The sequence below is a fragment of the Xiphophorus couchianus genome, chromosome 23, assembly GCF_001444195.1.
Source record: "Xiphophorus couchianus chromosome 23, X_couchianus-1.0, whole genome shotgun sequence".
Classification (NCBI taxonomy): domain Eukaryota; kingdom Metazoa; phylum Chordata; class Actinopteri; order Cyprinodontiformes; family Poeciliidae; genus Xiphophorus; species Xiphophorus couchianus.
In genome coordinates, this window is record NC_040250.1 from 14,964,352 (window position 1) to 14,978,229 (window position 13,878).

General features: G+C 41.0%; 1 protein-coding gene across 1 annotated transcript in view; it reads right to left on the reverse strand.

Moving 5' to 3' along the window:
• Positions 1 to 13,878, reverse strand: part of LOC114139682 (neuronal acetylcholine receptor subunit alpha-7-like) — a 33,873-nt gene that overhangs the window by 12,496 nt on the left and 7,499 nt on the right. The window contains exons 2-4 of the mRNA XM_028009734.1: positions 8,616 to 8,755; positions 7,853 to 7,897; positions 7,502 to 7,611 (exon numbers count right to left, since the gene is read on the reverse strand). Of these exons, the coding sequence (XP_027865535.1) occupies positions 7,502 to 7,611; positions 7,853 to 7,897; positions 8,616 to 8,755 (295 nt within the window). The remainder of the gene's footprint in view (positions 1 to 7,501; positions 7,612 to 7,852; positions 7,898 to 8,615; positions 8,756 to 13,878) is intronic.

A 13,878-nucleotide genomic window follows, 5' to 3' on the forward strand; every position in this document is an offset into this window, starting at 1 on the left:
TGCCTCATCGATCTCCAGTCAAGTGAAACCATCGACCACTGACATTGAAAAAGGACATGAGCAGCTTGCATGACTGTTTTAGAAGCTTATACTGTACTTTGTATGCAAGTGTTTACTCCTGATTCACACAGGCATTCACAAACAACTGTCCAAGCATGGACTCCTGGACATCAGGAGCCAATGTGAAGTTCACCGTTAAATCTATTAAATGTAGTTGACAGATCTGCCAATAAAACCCAGAGTTACCTTTTTCTTGATTCATAACAGAATCTCAAAATAAAGGCTGTTCAAATCTGTATTATAATATCACATTTGCATCATTCAGTCGGGAAAGAAAAATGAAATATCTTCCATTCTACTTATCAAACTGAGTCATTCTGGCATCAAACACAGTAATTACTGAACTGGAACTTTCTGTTTGCTAATCATAAAGCAGAAAAGTGTCAGGAAGCGGTGTGGTGAAGGGTGGTGAGGCAGATGCAGCGGACCCAGGTATGATGAATATGAAGATTTAATGAGAAAACTTAATCCAAACAACGAGCAGCAGGCACATGGAAACACTGACGACACAGAAGCTAACATTGACGAGGACCCGACGAGGAACAAGGAACACAGGTGGAGTTAAATACACGGGAGGGTAATCACAGAGACGAGACACACCTGGGAACAATCAAGGGGAGGACAGGACAACGAAGAGACTTAACGACACAGAAAACTCTAAATAAACAAGGAAAAACACAGATCATGACAGTACCCCCCCCTCAAGGGCGGCTACCAGACGCCCAAGGAAAAAAAAACCAAAAAACCCAACAAGGGTGGGTGGAGGGGTGCCGGACGGCGGGCCAGAGTCCAAACTAACAAAAAACAACCCACCATCGTGGGCGGAAAAACAAGAAGGGCCAAGAGTCCATAAACAACAAAAAAAAAACTACCCACAGGGTGGGCGGAGGCAAAGGAGGCGGGAACCACTGAGGTGGTCCGGCGGTCGTCCGCGGCGGCGGGAACCACGGAGGCGGTCCGGCGGTCGTCCGCGGCGGCGGGAACCACGGAGGCGGTCCGGCGGTCGTCCGCGGCGGCGGGAACCACGGAGGCGGTCCGGCGGTCGCCCGCGGCGCTGGAGGCGGGAACCACAGAGGCGGTCCGGCGGTCGCCCGCGGCGCTGGAGGCGGGAACCACAGAGGCGGTCTAGCGGCCGTCGCCCACGGCGCCGGAGGTGGCAACGGGGAGTCCCGGGGGCCGCCCACAGACGGCGACGACGAGCCCCCCGAGGCAGGGTCTCTGGTGGAGCACAGGGGGTCTCAGTGGGAACACAGAAGGTCGGGGTCTCGGAGGGAACGCAGAAGGTCGGGGTCTCAGGAGGATCGTAGGGGGTCTGGGTCTCTGAAGGAACGCAGAGGGTCTGGGTCTCTGAAGGAACGCAGACTGTCTGGGTCTCTGAAGGAACGCAGACTGTCTGGGTCTCTGAAGGAACGCAGACTGTCTGGGTCTCTGAAGGAACGCAGACTGTCTGGGTCTCTGAAGGAACGCAGACTGTCTGGGTCTCTGAAGGAACGCAGACTGTCTGGGTCTCTGAAGGAACGCAGACTGTCTGGGTCTCTGAAGGAACGCAGAGGGTCGGGGTCTCTGAAGGAACGCAGGAGGTCGGGGTCTCGGGTGGAACGCTGGAGGTCGGGGTCTCGGGTGGAACGCTGGGGGTCTCGGAAGGAACGCTGGGGGTCTCGGAAGGAACGCTGGGGGTCTCGGAAGTCGGGGTCTCGGAAGAAACGCTGGGAGTCTCGGTAGGAACACTGGGAGTCTCGGTCTCGGGTGCGCCGGCTGGAACGCCGGCTGATTCGGCCTCGGGTGCGCCGGATGGAACGCCGGCTGATTCGGCCTCGGGTGCGCCGGATGGAACGCCGGCTGATTCGGCCTCGGGTGCGCCGGCTGGAACGCCGGCTGATTCGGCCTCGGGTGCGCCGGCTGGAACGCCGGCTGATTCGGCCTCGGGTGCGCCGGCTGGAACGCCGGCTGATTCGGCCTCGGGTGCGCCGGCTGGAACGCCGGCTGATTCGGCCTCGGGTGCGCCGGCTGGAACGCCGGCTGATTCGGCCTCGGGTGCGCCGGCTGGAACGCCGGCTGATACGGCCTCGGGTGCGCCGGCTGGAACGCCGGCTGATACGGCCTCGGGTGCGCCGGCTGGAACGCCGGCTGATACGGCCTCGGGTGCGCCGGCTGGAACGCCGGCTGATTCGGCCTCGGGTGCGCCGGCTGGAGTTGCTGGTCCCGGGTCTGGGCTGGCGGAGAGACTGTGCAGACTGGGAGGCAGAGGGTTACCTTTCAGCACGGCCGCTGCTGTCTGGAATTGCCACTCTGCCTCTTGTTGTAATTCCGCCAGTCCCAGATGCGGAAGCCGCGGGATCCACTGATCCAGCAGGAGGACCAGGCGTGTGGACGTATTCAGCCGCCGTCGGGCTGAATACGGACTTGCCAACACTGCCAAATAGTCCTCGATCGCTCTCCATAATCCTTCTGGGTCCATAACGAAAAGTAGCGTGCCTCACCGTTCAGTGTGGTCGGGTCCTACTGTCAGGAAGCGGTGTGGTGAAGGGTGGTGAGGCAGATGCAGCGGACCCAGGTATGATGAATATGAAGATTTAATGAGAAAACTTAATCCAAACAACGAGCAGCAGGCACATGGAAACACTGACGACACAGAAGCTAACATTGACGAGGACCCGACGAGGAACAAGGAACACAGGTGGAGTTAAATACACGGGAGGGTAATCACAGAGACGAGACACACCTGGGAACAATCAAGGGGAGGACAGGACAACGAAGAGACTTAACGACACAGAAAACTCTAAATAAACAAGGAAAAACACAGATCATGACAAAAAGATGCAAACATGGTGATTAGCAACATATTTTCCCCAGGCAGTATGTATAGACTTGTGGTGATTAGCCATATGATTTCTCCAGGCGGTACATGGACACAATGTGAATGGTAAATACATGACTCAACAAATGCATTGGAACCTTCCTTGCATTAAACATTATTGTGTTACTCATAATAACTCAGCTGTCACGTCAGGACAAAGTAGGCAAAAATGCATCAAAAACATTATTTCCGTCTCATTCTGCTTTTAACTAAAACAAAAGGCCTTTCTTGGGTCTTTATTGGGATTGATTCTGAAGTTGTACTAAATAAGCTAAAGTAAAATTCCTTTGTCTGGGGTTTCCCTAATTAAATTAAATTGTTTACTCTTTATAAATGCAGTACAATGTAAAGCATGAGTGCAAAAGTCCTGTCCTACCATTCTTCAATTTTTAGATGCATCCCTTCTCCAACAAACCTGAATCAAATGAACTGCTCGTTATCAGCATTCATTCTGTGCCTTGAGAAAATTTACATATTTGATTCAGGATTGTTGGAGCAGAGATGCATCTAAATGTTGTAAGATAGTAGCTCTTGAGAACTGGACTGGGGCACCCCTGATTTAAGGCATGTTAAAAAGCTTAAGGATTATTCACAAATACCCATGCCTTCAGAACTTTCCAGTCACAAGTTTGCATTTATGCAAACATAAATATTGTAATGCACTAGCTAGCAATAACACTTACATCAAAAATTCAGGCAAAGAACGTCTAGAGTATGACTACGTTTTCTGTAAGAAGAAAAGGAGGAAAGAAAAAATACTGTGCATCCAAACTATTTGGATAATTCTGAGTTGTTTTCAATTTAGTACCACTATCTACAGTTATGGTTCTGGAGTCTTTTCCATGTCAGTAACCTGACTGGTAAATAAAGGACCTGTTTTCAGGTTCACTGAAAGCTATTACACAAACAAACTTGATCACAGAGTTAATAGATCAGTTTTCAATCAATTTTCTGCAACAATTAGTTAAATATGTATAAGCACATTTTTAAAGAGCATCCTTAAAGTTCTACAATGCCATTTTACATAGACATTTGTTATCACTTTGACTGTATACAAAATGGACCAGGGTTAATTTGCAACTTTTTTGCGAGAAAATGCAAGAACTATTCTGATGTAACACAATATTTATTGAGAGGGAAATGCAAACATATTGTGAGGGAATACAAAAGAAAAAATCTCCCATGTCCCCTCTGGATAATGAAAACTATTAGCAGAAAATGACACACATGTAGAAAATGTTGTTTAGTTGTGGCTAATAGCTAAGAGAGCAACTGTAAATTCGATCTACTGGAACACATCAAAAAGATGGAAGAATTCCCACTCAGGGAAGCCATTTTTAATCTTTTTTCCCTTATAACAGTTTTGTGTATAGTAAATAGTTTTGCTAAATATGAGCAAAACAATTTTTTTGCTAATAGTAGTGAGAGCATAGTGTGTGTATGCTTTCACTAGTTCAAAATCATCATCACACATTGTAATCACTTTAAATGCACTTCCTGAATTGATTTCCAAACTGAGCTCTATGAACATCATTAATTTCAAATTAAAACCAGATCAATGAGTAAACTGATTGTGAGTTCCCATCTGAGCAGCATAACAACAATGAGTACATCTGTCTGTTGTTCAACACAGTCACACTCCTTGTTATTAGTTGCATTCACTGTGTAATGATGTGTGGTGTGTTATTACCTCCCATAATTGCATTATAGATCATTTGTATACAAGGAGCAGGTAATTAATTTGTTGCATGCAAAAAGCTACTTCCACATTTCTGTTTATGTTTATAATCAGATTTTAAGTATGAGAAGAGTTTATAGTGAGCTTTTGTCAACAGCCCATATAAATGCTGAAAACAAAAAATGTTAATTTTCTACTAATGGGAAGCTGTGACCTCGCTAACTTGACTGTAAACTAAATATCTGCCTATTACCTCAGTTCCAAGCAGCCATTTGGGCCAAGAGTTTTAGCCAAAACCAGTACCAGAACCTTCAGAGCCAAACTGAAACTGTGCCTGTGGGATGAGTTCATATTTTCCAAATGTGAAACGAAAAATGTCTGACAAATCCAAGACTGACTGAAGTAAAAGAACTATTTATCTGGACTGACTAACCAATATGCATTTTGGAAGCGACAGTTAAGGGGTTAAATCAATCAATAGTTTTAAAGGCGAGTCACGATGTCAGTAAGCTGCTTACAGGCATTACATAAACACATGGCAACCAGTTGTCCCTAGTCAACATTATGATTATCACCTTTCAAATCTAGACTCTTTCATGAGTATGTCTTTACATACTTACAGTATATAAAAATTTTACTTAATTAAACTCACTGCAATGATGATGAGCAACATAAAAAGAATATCTGCTTCCATTTACTGAGAAGGACAAATAGCACCTGAACATTTCCTGAAGTTTGATTTGTTCTTTTCACATATCTAAGAAGTTAGCAGAGTAACAACACAACAGAAGCCATCTGTCAAACAAGAAAGGTTGACCACAAGAGGAGAGCAACAGTAAAATACTGACACTTTGATAGGCTCAGTTAGATGAAACTATTTATAAAGGTCAGAAACAATAAAAAATGGTGGAAAACGCAGATTGAAAAGAGTGAATTATAGTGAAAGGGTGATTCATGAAAGAGAGAAGGAGAGAGACAAAAATAGATTGTGATGAAAAGAGAGATGGTGAAGGAGGATGGGCAGAGTGGGAAAGTGAAGGCTCATGGTGAAAGGCAGGGATGGGACAAGAGAGGGGTGTAAGCAGAGAGATTATGTAGGTAATCCTCATAGGTCTAAAAGCTTTGCTTTTAAATGTGGGTTAATACGCCCCAACCTTTGTGTTTTTTCATGTGATGTGCATGAAGAAGTGTGTTTGTTTGGGGGAGATGCAGACATGGAGAGACTAATCTAAGGGTTCTTTCATTCATTCAGCAACATCAATGAGGACCACCTGCAGTGAACTCTCTTTCAGCTTTAAATGGTTTCTTCAACTTGAATCATCTTTAGTCATACAATTTCCACTCAGCTAATGCCAAACGCTTCATTTTCTCCCAGGCATAAACTATGTGGGAAATACTATTAGCTATTTTGGAGGAAAATGACCTCACCTGACGAAAAGCACTAACATGATCAGAATCTCAAAGTGAAGGGAAAACGCAGCATCAGAATAAGTGTGTTTACCTCAGATAATACAGTATGAATCTATTCCTTCCTTCCTTCCTTCCTCTTTCCTTCCTTCCTTCCTTCCTCCCTCCATCTATAACTCCCTGATGATTCTAATGCAGTAAATGGATAGTTTTCATTATTCTGGTTTTAATATCTAGCAATAGTAATATTCACTACTAGCTTATTCAAAAGGAATGAAAATAAATAAATCATGCATAAAGAATAAAGAATATTTGTAATCTGTATTATCCAACCTGGCAAGAGGATCTTAAAATTTTTTCATTTAATTTATTTAATTCAATTTATTTAAATTATTGCTTGTTTTCGTTCTTATTGTCTTTCCCTTTTTAAGCTACATTAGACTAATTGTCTACATCACTAAAGCACTGTCCCATTTGCATGTAATTTACATAAATGTAAATTTTCTACAGGTTCTTAAACTTGTTTCTCAATGGGTTTGATACGATTATTTATGGCGTCAGATCTAAACTATTCACATAATGTTAATGTTTGCTTACCAAATACTTGCAGAAACCACCAAAGAAGAAATCTCACACAAATATTGCATCCAGAAAGTGATACTTTTCAAAGATATTGTGAAAAGTTAACATTTCAGTGTTTCTGGATTCTTATTGAATCCTAAGTAACTGCTTTGATCATAACTTTGGCCAATCCTCTGAATTTTATTAATTTGTTAAGTAATTTCTGCGACAATTAATTAGTCCTCAAGACAAGACACAGCATTAAACGGTGGACAACTTACAACTGACCTTATCAAATAATTCCTCTCCTACTTAAGAGCTGAACATCACAGATTTAATGAATAAACACCAAACAAACTTCACACGCCCTGAGTGTGTATAGGAAGAGGTCACAAGGTCATCATGACATGGCGCAGGACTTAACAACTCATTTCAGATACTAAAAGTAGGACATGTAAATGTAAATTAATCATAGTAAAAAGCTAACAGATCTTTTTGATATGAAGGCTCTCACAGTTTTTTGATAACTAATGTTTCTGCACCAAAGTGGTTCTTTATTATTCTATTTTTTGGGAGGCAATGGGGAACTCTATAACAATGAACATCTAGGTTTCACATATCTCACATTTTCAATGAGTTTTGCATTGTACTTCACAATTACAGCTGAGGTGTTTTGCCAACCAGAGGGTGATGAAAAGTGGAGGAAGTGCTCCTGACATCACACTTCATTGGCCTTTTCTAATTCATTACCAAGCAAACATAATAGTAAATAACTCTAATCACATTTTTGTACACTGAAACAAATAAATCTTGAAGAAAAAAGTTGCCAGTTTATTTGCTGTAGAGTACTGTCAAAATGCATCATTTGGAGTATTTTGTTTGGCATAAGAAAAAAAAAGAGAAAATATATACATGGGTCAAGAAAGGGTGGTCCTGACCTGTTGTAAAGAAGAATGTCAGGGGTCCAGATCTGGTCAGAAGGAAATCGCAGGTTCTGGACACCAGGGTAATTCTCTGGATTCCAGCTTAAGTAGACGTCTGTCCAGTACTGAGAAAAACAGAACAACTTTCACCAGAGGCAGAGAGGAAACAATATTATTAAACGTTTTTAAAGAATTAAAACATATTTGAATGAACACAGTTAGATTTCACTAACACAATCTTCATGACGTGACACTCTTCATACTAGCAACATGATCACACAAAGCTCTTCAAAATTATTGAGTCATAAAATGTAATTGAAGCACATTCAGATGTTGATAATGTGTCCCTAAGAAACTTTGACTCACCAGCTGGAGCCACGCATTGGTCATTAACACTTGGTTTTTCTCATCCTGGAGATGGGAATAAAAGCAAAAAAACAGAAAAGGAAAAGAAAATAGATGATGTGGTGTACAGCAAAAAAAATGCCATCAGTAAGTCAACATATAGTTTCTTCAGTTCTCTCAAAGACAAACTGTTGACATGGCTGCTCTGTTTCTGGGCATTGCAATGAGCATTGCTGATCCCAAGGGATCTAAGCAGTAATGATGAACTGGAGCAGTTATCTCCACAGTAGCTAAATAATAGAAAAGCAATATTCCAAGGATAACACAAGCTTCACACATGAAAAGCACGATGCTTATGTCACTTATGAATAGAGTTAAAAACATGCATCCATCCCTTTGGCACGTAAAAGCTTTACATTTTCACTGTTTTCAGCATTTTTGCAGGATACAACATCAGTCCTAGGAATGCAATGTTTTCCAGATTGTTGTGTTTTTAGTAGCCATTGCCTAAATGGATAGTTTAGTTCAGGCTATGAACTAAGTTAATAATTTACACAGGGTAGATACAGTATATCTCTCATATCTTTACTTTTCATATATCCAGATTCCTAGTGGCAACATCATGCTGTGGGGATGTTTTTCAGCAATTAAAAAATGATTTTTCAATAATAAAAATATTAAATTCCTAAAAATGTTCACTTCAGAGTCACATTACGAAGCTGATCTCTACTCTAAACTGGCCAAACATCGCTTCACATACACACACACAATCAGTTTTCCTCACCACGTCTATAATCTGCAGCAGCGTGAGGCCGAGCTCCACCAGGATAGGAGCTGAATCATTAACAACAGGTCTCTCTAATCGATTGTAGTTCACCAGCAGCTCCTTGTACAGCTTCCTCTGGTGTTCCCCCTGCAAGGAGCCTGCGGAAATAAAAGAAAAAAGAAGTGTGGTTGGAATTTTTGCATCCATTGCATTTTCAAAACAAACTAATCTATTTCAATAGAGCAACAAACAGCGTAATGACTACTGACTCTTCGGTTATGGACATTCCTTAATTAACTAATTTCTAAACCAATGACCCATACCCAGATCAACAATGGTTTAGACTGTGATTGTTTTTCTCAACTCTTCAGTGTTTTGGCTTGAATTCTGTCTCTGATTTCCTTAAAAAGCTCTCCTGCATAATTCTAATCCAGAAAAGTGATTTAATGGGTCTTTAACCTTTTATCCTTTGCTGTCATCTGCCTCCAGATGGATTATAAATTACTTGGTGAATTTTCAAACAAGCTGCCACTTACTCTACCTCATCACTTAATCTATAAAGACTGTGCCAGGATGGGTTTTGATGTTCTATTCCTGAACGTCCAAGGTTGGTTTGCAGGGACGAGGTCTGTATGTGTTGAGGCAGAAGTTTTGTTGAATAATGAATAAATAAACACATGCTGACATTTGCACTAATATCTGCTGACTGTAGCACCTACATGTGCACACAGAGTGGCAGTACTAAGAGTTAATATAATCTTACAATCTGTGGTGATCAGGATGATGTGTTTGTTGGCTTGCCTCTCATCACCCCAACAGATCCTTTTTTGCATAACTTTCCATATGTATTTAGCACCATGACAGACACACACACTCACACTGCTTTCTGTTATACAATGCAGTATGTGTCTGCACTCTTAATTAATTCAAGGCTCCCAGACAGTACTGGAAAAGTTTTTAATTTGTTTTTATTGTTTTCCAGTAACCAAAGCTGCATTTGACATTGCTTATGTGTGAAAATATGGTCTAACACGAGGTTGGGTGTAATGCACTATGTGTTTTGTTTTTTTCTTCAAAGAATAAGAAGCTTGTGATTCAGGAACTGGTTCTAATGTGCTGTTGCCAAAGGGCCACAAGTCTTTGAGTTCAGTCTTATGGCAAGAAAATTGACTTGCATAGCTTTGGCATTCCTATGCACTTTAATACCGCTTAAAAAAAACTTTTGGGTGTATAATGTGTAACTGATAGGCAGACAACATCGGCTCTTGATATTTAAATTACAGTGCTTCCTGCATACACACATCCAGTGAGGATTCTGTTCATAAATGGTGGGTGGGAGGAACCAGCCAATCAAAAATAAACAGGATATTATAGACAGATAACAAGTATGAATGGGAAATATGGGCAAAGAAATGAAAACATAGCAGTGAAGCTGTGGAGAAAAATGTGAAGAGACATGTGCCTTTGGTCTGCGTGGTGCTGATTGGTCCATTAAGATCGTAATGAGGAGAGTTATAGCAGAATAGAGCCTAAGGTCAGAGACAGAGGAGCCATGAAAGGCTGCTGAGCACAACAAAACATCTCTGGAAGCTCTTATGAAGCCACTAGGTGTACTGTGAAAGATGGATTAAGACAGTTCACGCAGAAAGATATTTTTGCAGCATTTTTCTTGGTCTGCCAGTAAACACGGTTGGGTTTATAATAATGGACAAGTCCTTAAGGCAGTTTCTCATTTTAATTCTGGAAAGACAAAACACAATTACAAGCTCTCAGCAGAAGGAGCAGTCATAAATTTGCCCATAAACGCAGAATAAGATGTTCAAAGACACATGTACACAAATTCTAATGTCGCCTCATCAACAGTTGCCATCCTGCCAACATCCCTCCTGCACCTCTGTTGTGTTTTATTACTGTGATATGTGAACTGGGGCAAGGAGAAAAAAACTAAACTAATAAAGTCAGTGGAGAAGAATTGAAAACTCAGTCTCTGGAGCTGCTTGTATCATAAAACTGTGTTCAATGGGAATTAATTAATTGGATAAATTCAACCACGACAGCAACTTTAATTCAAAAACAAAACGTGTGCACCGGAAACTCAGGATGAAGGAAAAGATCTTGGAGTATTATTTTTAATAAACACACTAATGAAGCAAATATAAGAAATTGGCCAAATCACACAGAAATCCATGAAGAAACAATCAGCCACAATACTTAAGTGTCATGAAGTATGGTGTAGAGGTGGTGAGGCAGACGCTGTAGACCCAGGATACGATAAATGAATGATTTTAATAATGAATGTCCATAATAACACAGTTCAACATGGTCCAAAACAACAACTGAGCGGAAACCAGGGCTCGACGCTGGTAGCAACCGTTACACAAATGGATGAGACAACCGACTGAGTACAAAGACGACAGACTGGAAGTCAAATGAGACGAGAACCCGACAAAGACACAGACACACAGGTGACACTAAATACACAGGAGGTAATCAGGGAACGAGAAACACCTGGGAGTAATCGAGGGGAAGACAGGACAACACAGGGACACAGGAAACTCAAAATAAACACAGAAAAACACGGAACATGACAAAAAGAGACAGAAGAACGGAAACATTTCTTATTCTGAGAATTTTTCATGCATTTTTTGTTTAATTGTATCTAACATAAAACATGAACACCCCCTCACATGCGTGTGTTTACCAAACCAATTAAGCCTAATAAAATGCAACAAGCTAAACTCAATAAAGATATCATTTTAACTACAAGGATTTACAGTGAAACATAATAGATCCAATGCATGCCAAAATCTGGTGCGTACTTTACCATTGATTTAAAATCATTCAGAAACCATGTTAAGATTCTTAATATATTAAGGCCATCTCAGGAAAAACAGTCTTTAAGTCAAATTGTTCCCACACGTTGAGCGTAGAGCCATGACTAACTACAGCACAGCTGCTCAGGCACACGTTGTAAATGTGCAGAAATGAGCTCTGGTGCTTTTATCTAAATTAAATCTGTCTATTTTAATAAAAAATCCATCCATCCATCCATTTTCTGTTCACCCTTGTCCCTAATGGGGTCGGGAGGGTTGCTGGTGCCCATCTCCAGCTACGTTCCGGGCGAGAGGCGGGGTATACCCTGGACAGGTCGCCAGTCTGTCGCAGGGCATAATAAAAAATCTACTTTTTAAAATTAAAAAAAGTCTTGAAAAGTTGTTTTTTTAAATGAAATATTAACATAGCAGAACCTTATTTTTTGCCTGATTGTTTTGGACCCATCACTGAAACATCTGGGTCAGACAAGTAATTTTAAACAGTTTAGTTTGCTCTTTGCTCAGCTAAATGAAAAATTTCAATAGTGGCTGCTGATATCAATATAGCTGTGAGAAGCCAAAGCTGTACCCAAGATTATAATTCAATTAACAGTCCAGTCCAGTGTTGGGGGCAAAGTAAAAAACAAGACTTAGAGTTCTTCTGTGTTTCTCCAGAGAAAACTAACAGAAACAAGTAATTCAGCTTCTCTGGTCAATTTTTTCTTAACAACTGAGGCTCCAAAAAGACCAAACAAGGGAAATGATCTCCATACATTTTTAATGAAAACTAGACAATGTTTCATATGATCTCTATATCATCTTTTATTGTGATAGCACTCTAACTTAAATAACAAAGTGCAACATGTGGAGATGTCAAAGTGCAACGCCTTCTTTCCATCCATCCATCCATCCATCCATTTTCTGTTCACCCTTGTCCCTAATGGGGTCGGGAGGGTTGCTGGTGCCTATCTCCAGCTACGTTCCGGGCGAGAGGCGGGGTACGCCCTGGACAGGTCGCCAGTCTGTCGCAGGGCAACGCCTTCTTTCCATAGTTTGTATTCTAAGGATAAGATCATCTGTCCAGCTGTGCTCCTCTCTTTTCATCTACAACTTTCTAAAACTTTCTAAAAGCTTTAAGACTCAAAATAAACAGCATAGAAGAGCACAGAAATAATTTATCTTTTAAAGACAATATGCATCATCTGTAAAAGAAGGGGGAGAAAATCTGGAAAATGTTGTGACTGACAGCCAAACTACAATTCCCTTCCTTTTTTGTTATTATTGAAATATTTTAATTAGTTGATGAAGTCACTTTGCTTAAACCTTGAGTGTAACTTTATCCCTGACCTGTTTTCATAATGCTGTTTGTTCTTTGTTGTTCTCTAATAAACCTGTATATATGATGAGATTCAAAGCAGGTGTACTCAATGACTAATTAGGAGACTTAAAATGACATTGGTTAGAATAAAGTCTTTTGAATTCATATGCACACAACACTTTTTAAAGTTTTATTTGTGAAAAATTTTGAAATCCGTGCATCCTTTTGCTTTCACTTCACCATTAGGGGCACCGTTAGAATGAGTAAGAAGGACCGACAGTTGTGTTCAAAGTGAGATACAGATGGCAGCAGCAACCTTTCAAGAGAAAAGGAATTAAATTCATATCATAAAACTTTGATCTATTACCATCTGAAGTAAGAATAAGCACATCAACGAGAAGACTGGTGGATGGATGGATTGAAAAAAATCCTTACCTGATTCAAAACTCTTGTTTATATGATTATACGAAACATATACTAAGGGATACTAATAATCTTTAGAATCTTTAAAGTGAAAATCAATTGTGGGTTATCCCCATCATTTCTCTGTTCTATTTCTGTCAAGCTTCCCATCTCTCACCATCAGTTTTTTATACTATCTTTATTGCCACTAACCCTCACTCGCCATGAACAGTAAATCCCTCTTTCTTCTTTTTATTTTTACAGCATCCCTCCCTCTATCTCAGTGTTTCTTATTGTCCTTGCACACACTTTTATGTCTGCTCTTCAAACTTTTGCCCTTATTAGCAATTGATGGGAGCATTCTACTGATGATTTACAGTATGGGGCAAAAATGATTACCAAAAATATCACAGCTAGAGCTTGTAGGAAAAAGTAAAAAGGTGTAAGACTATCAAAATATGGTCTCATGCTATTTGAAAGCCAAAACTACATTCTTTTAGGGCGGCATCTGCGTATGCACTGACTTCTATCAGGCACACTCACAAGAAAACAGATACTGAGATATCCGGCTTGGTGATTTGGGCCAATTTGAATATTCTTCACTGGGTCAGTGCATTCAGATGAGGCTTCTAAACATGCTCATCAGGCAGCCTGGGGGACTTTTTCCTCTCTTTTTCTCTCACACCACATCATAGATAAACACCCAAACAAACAAAAAAAATAGGAATGCTATTTTAGGGAGAGCACT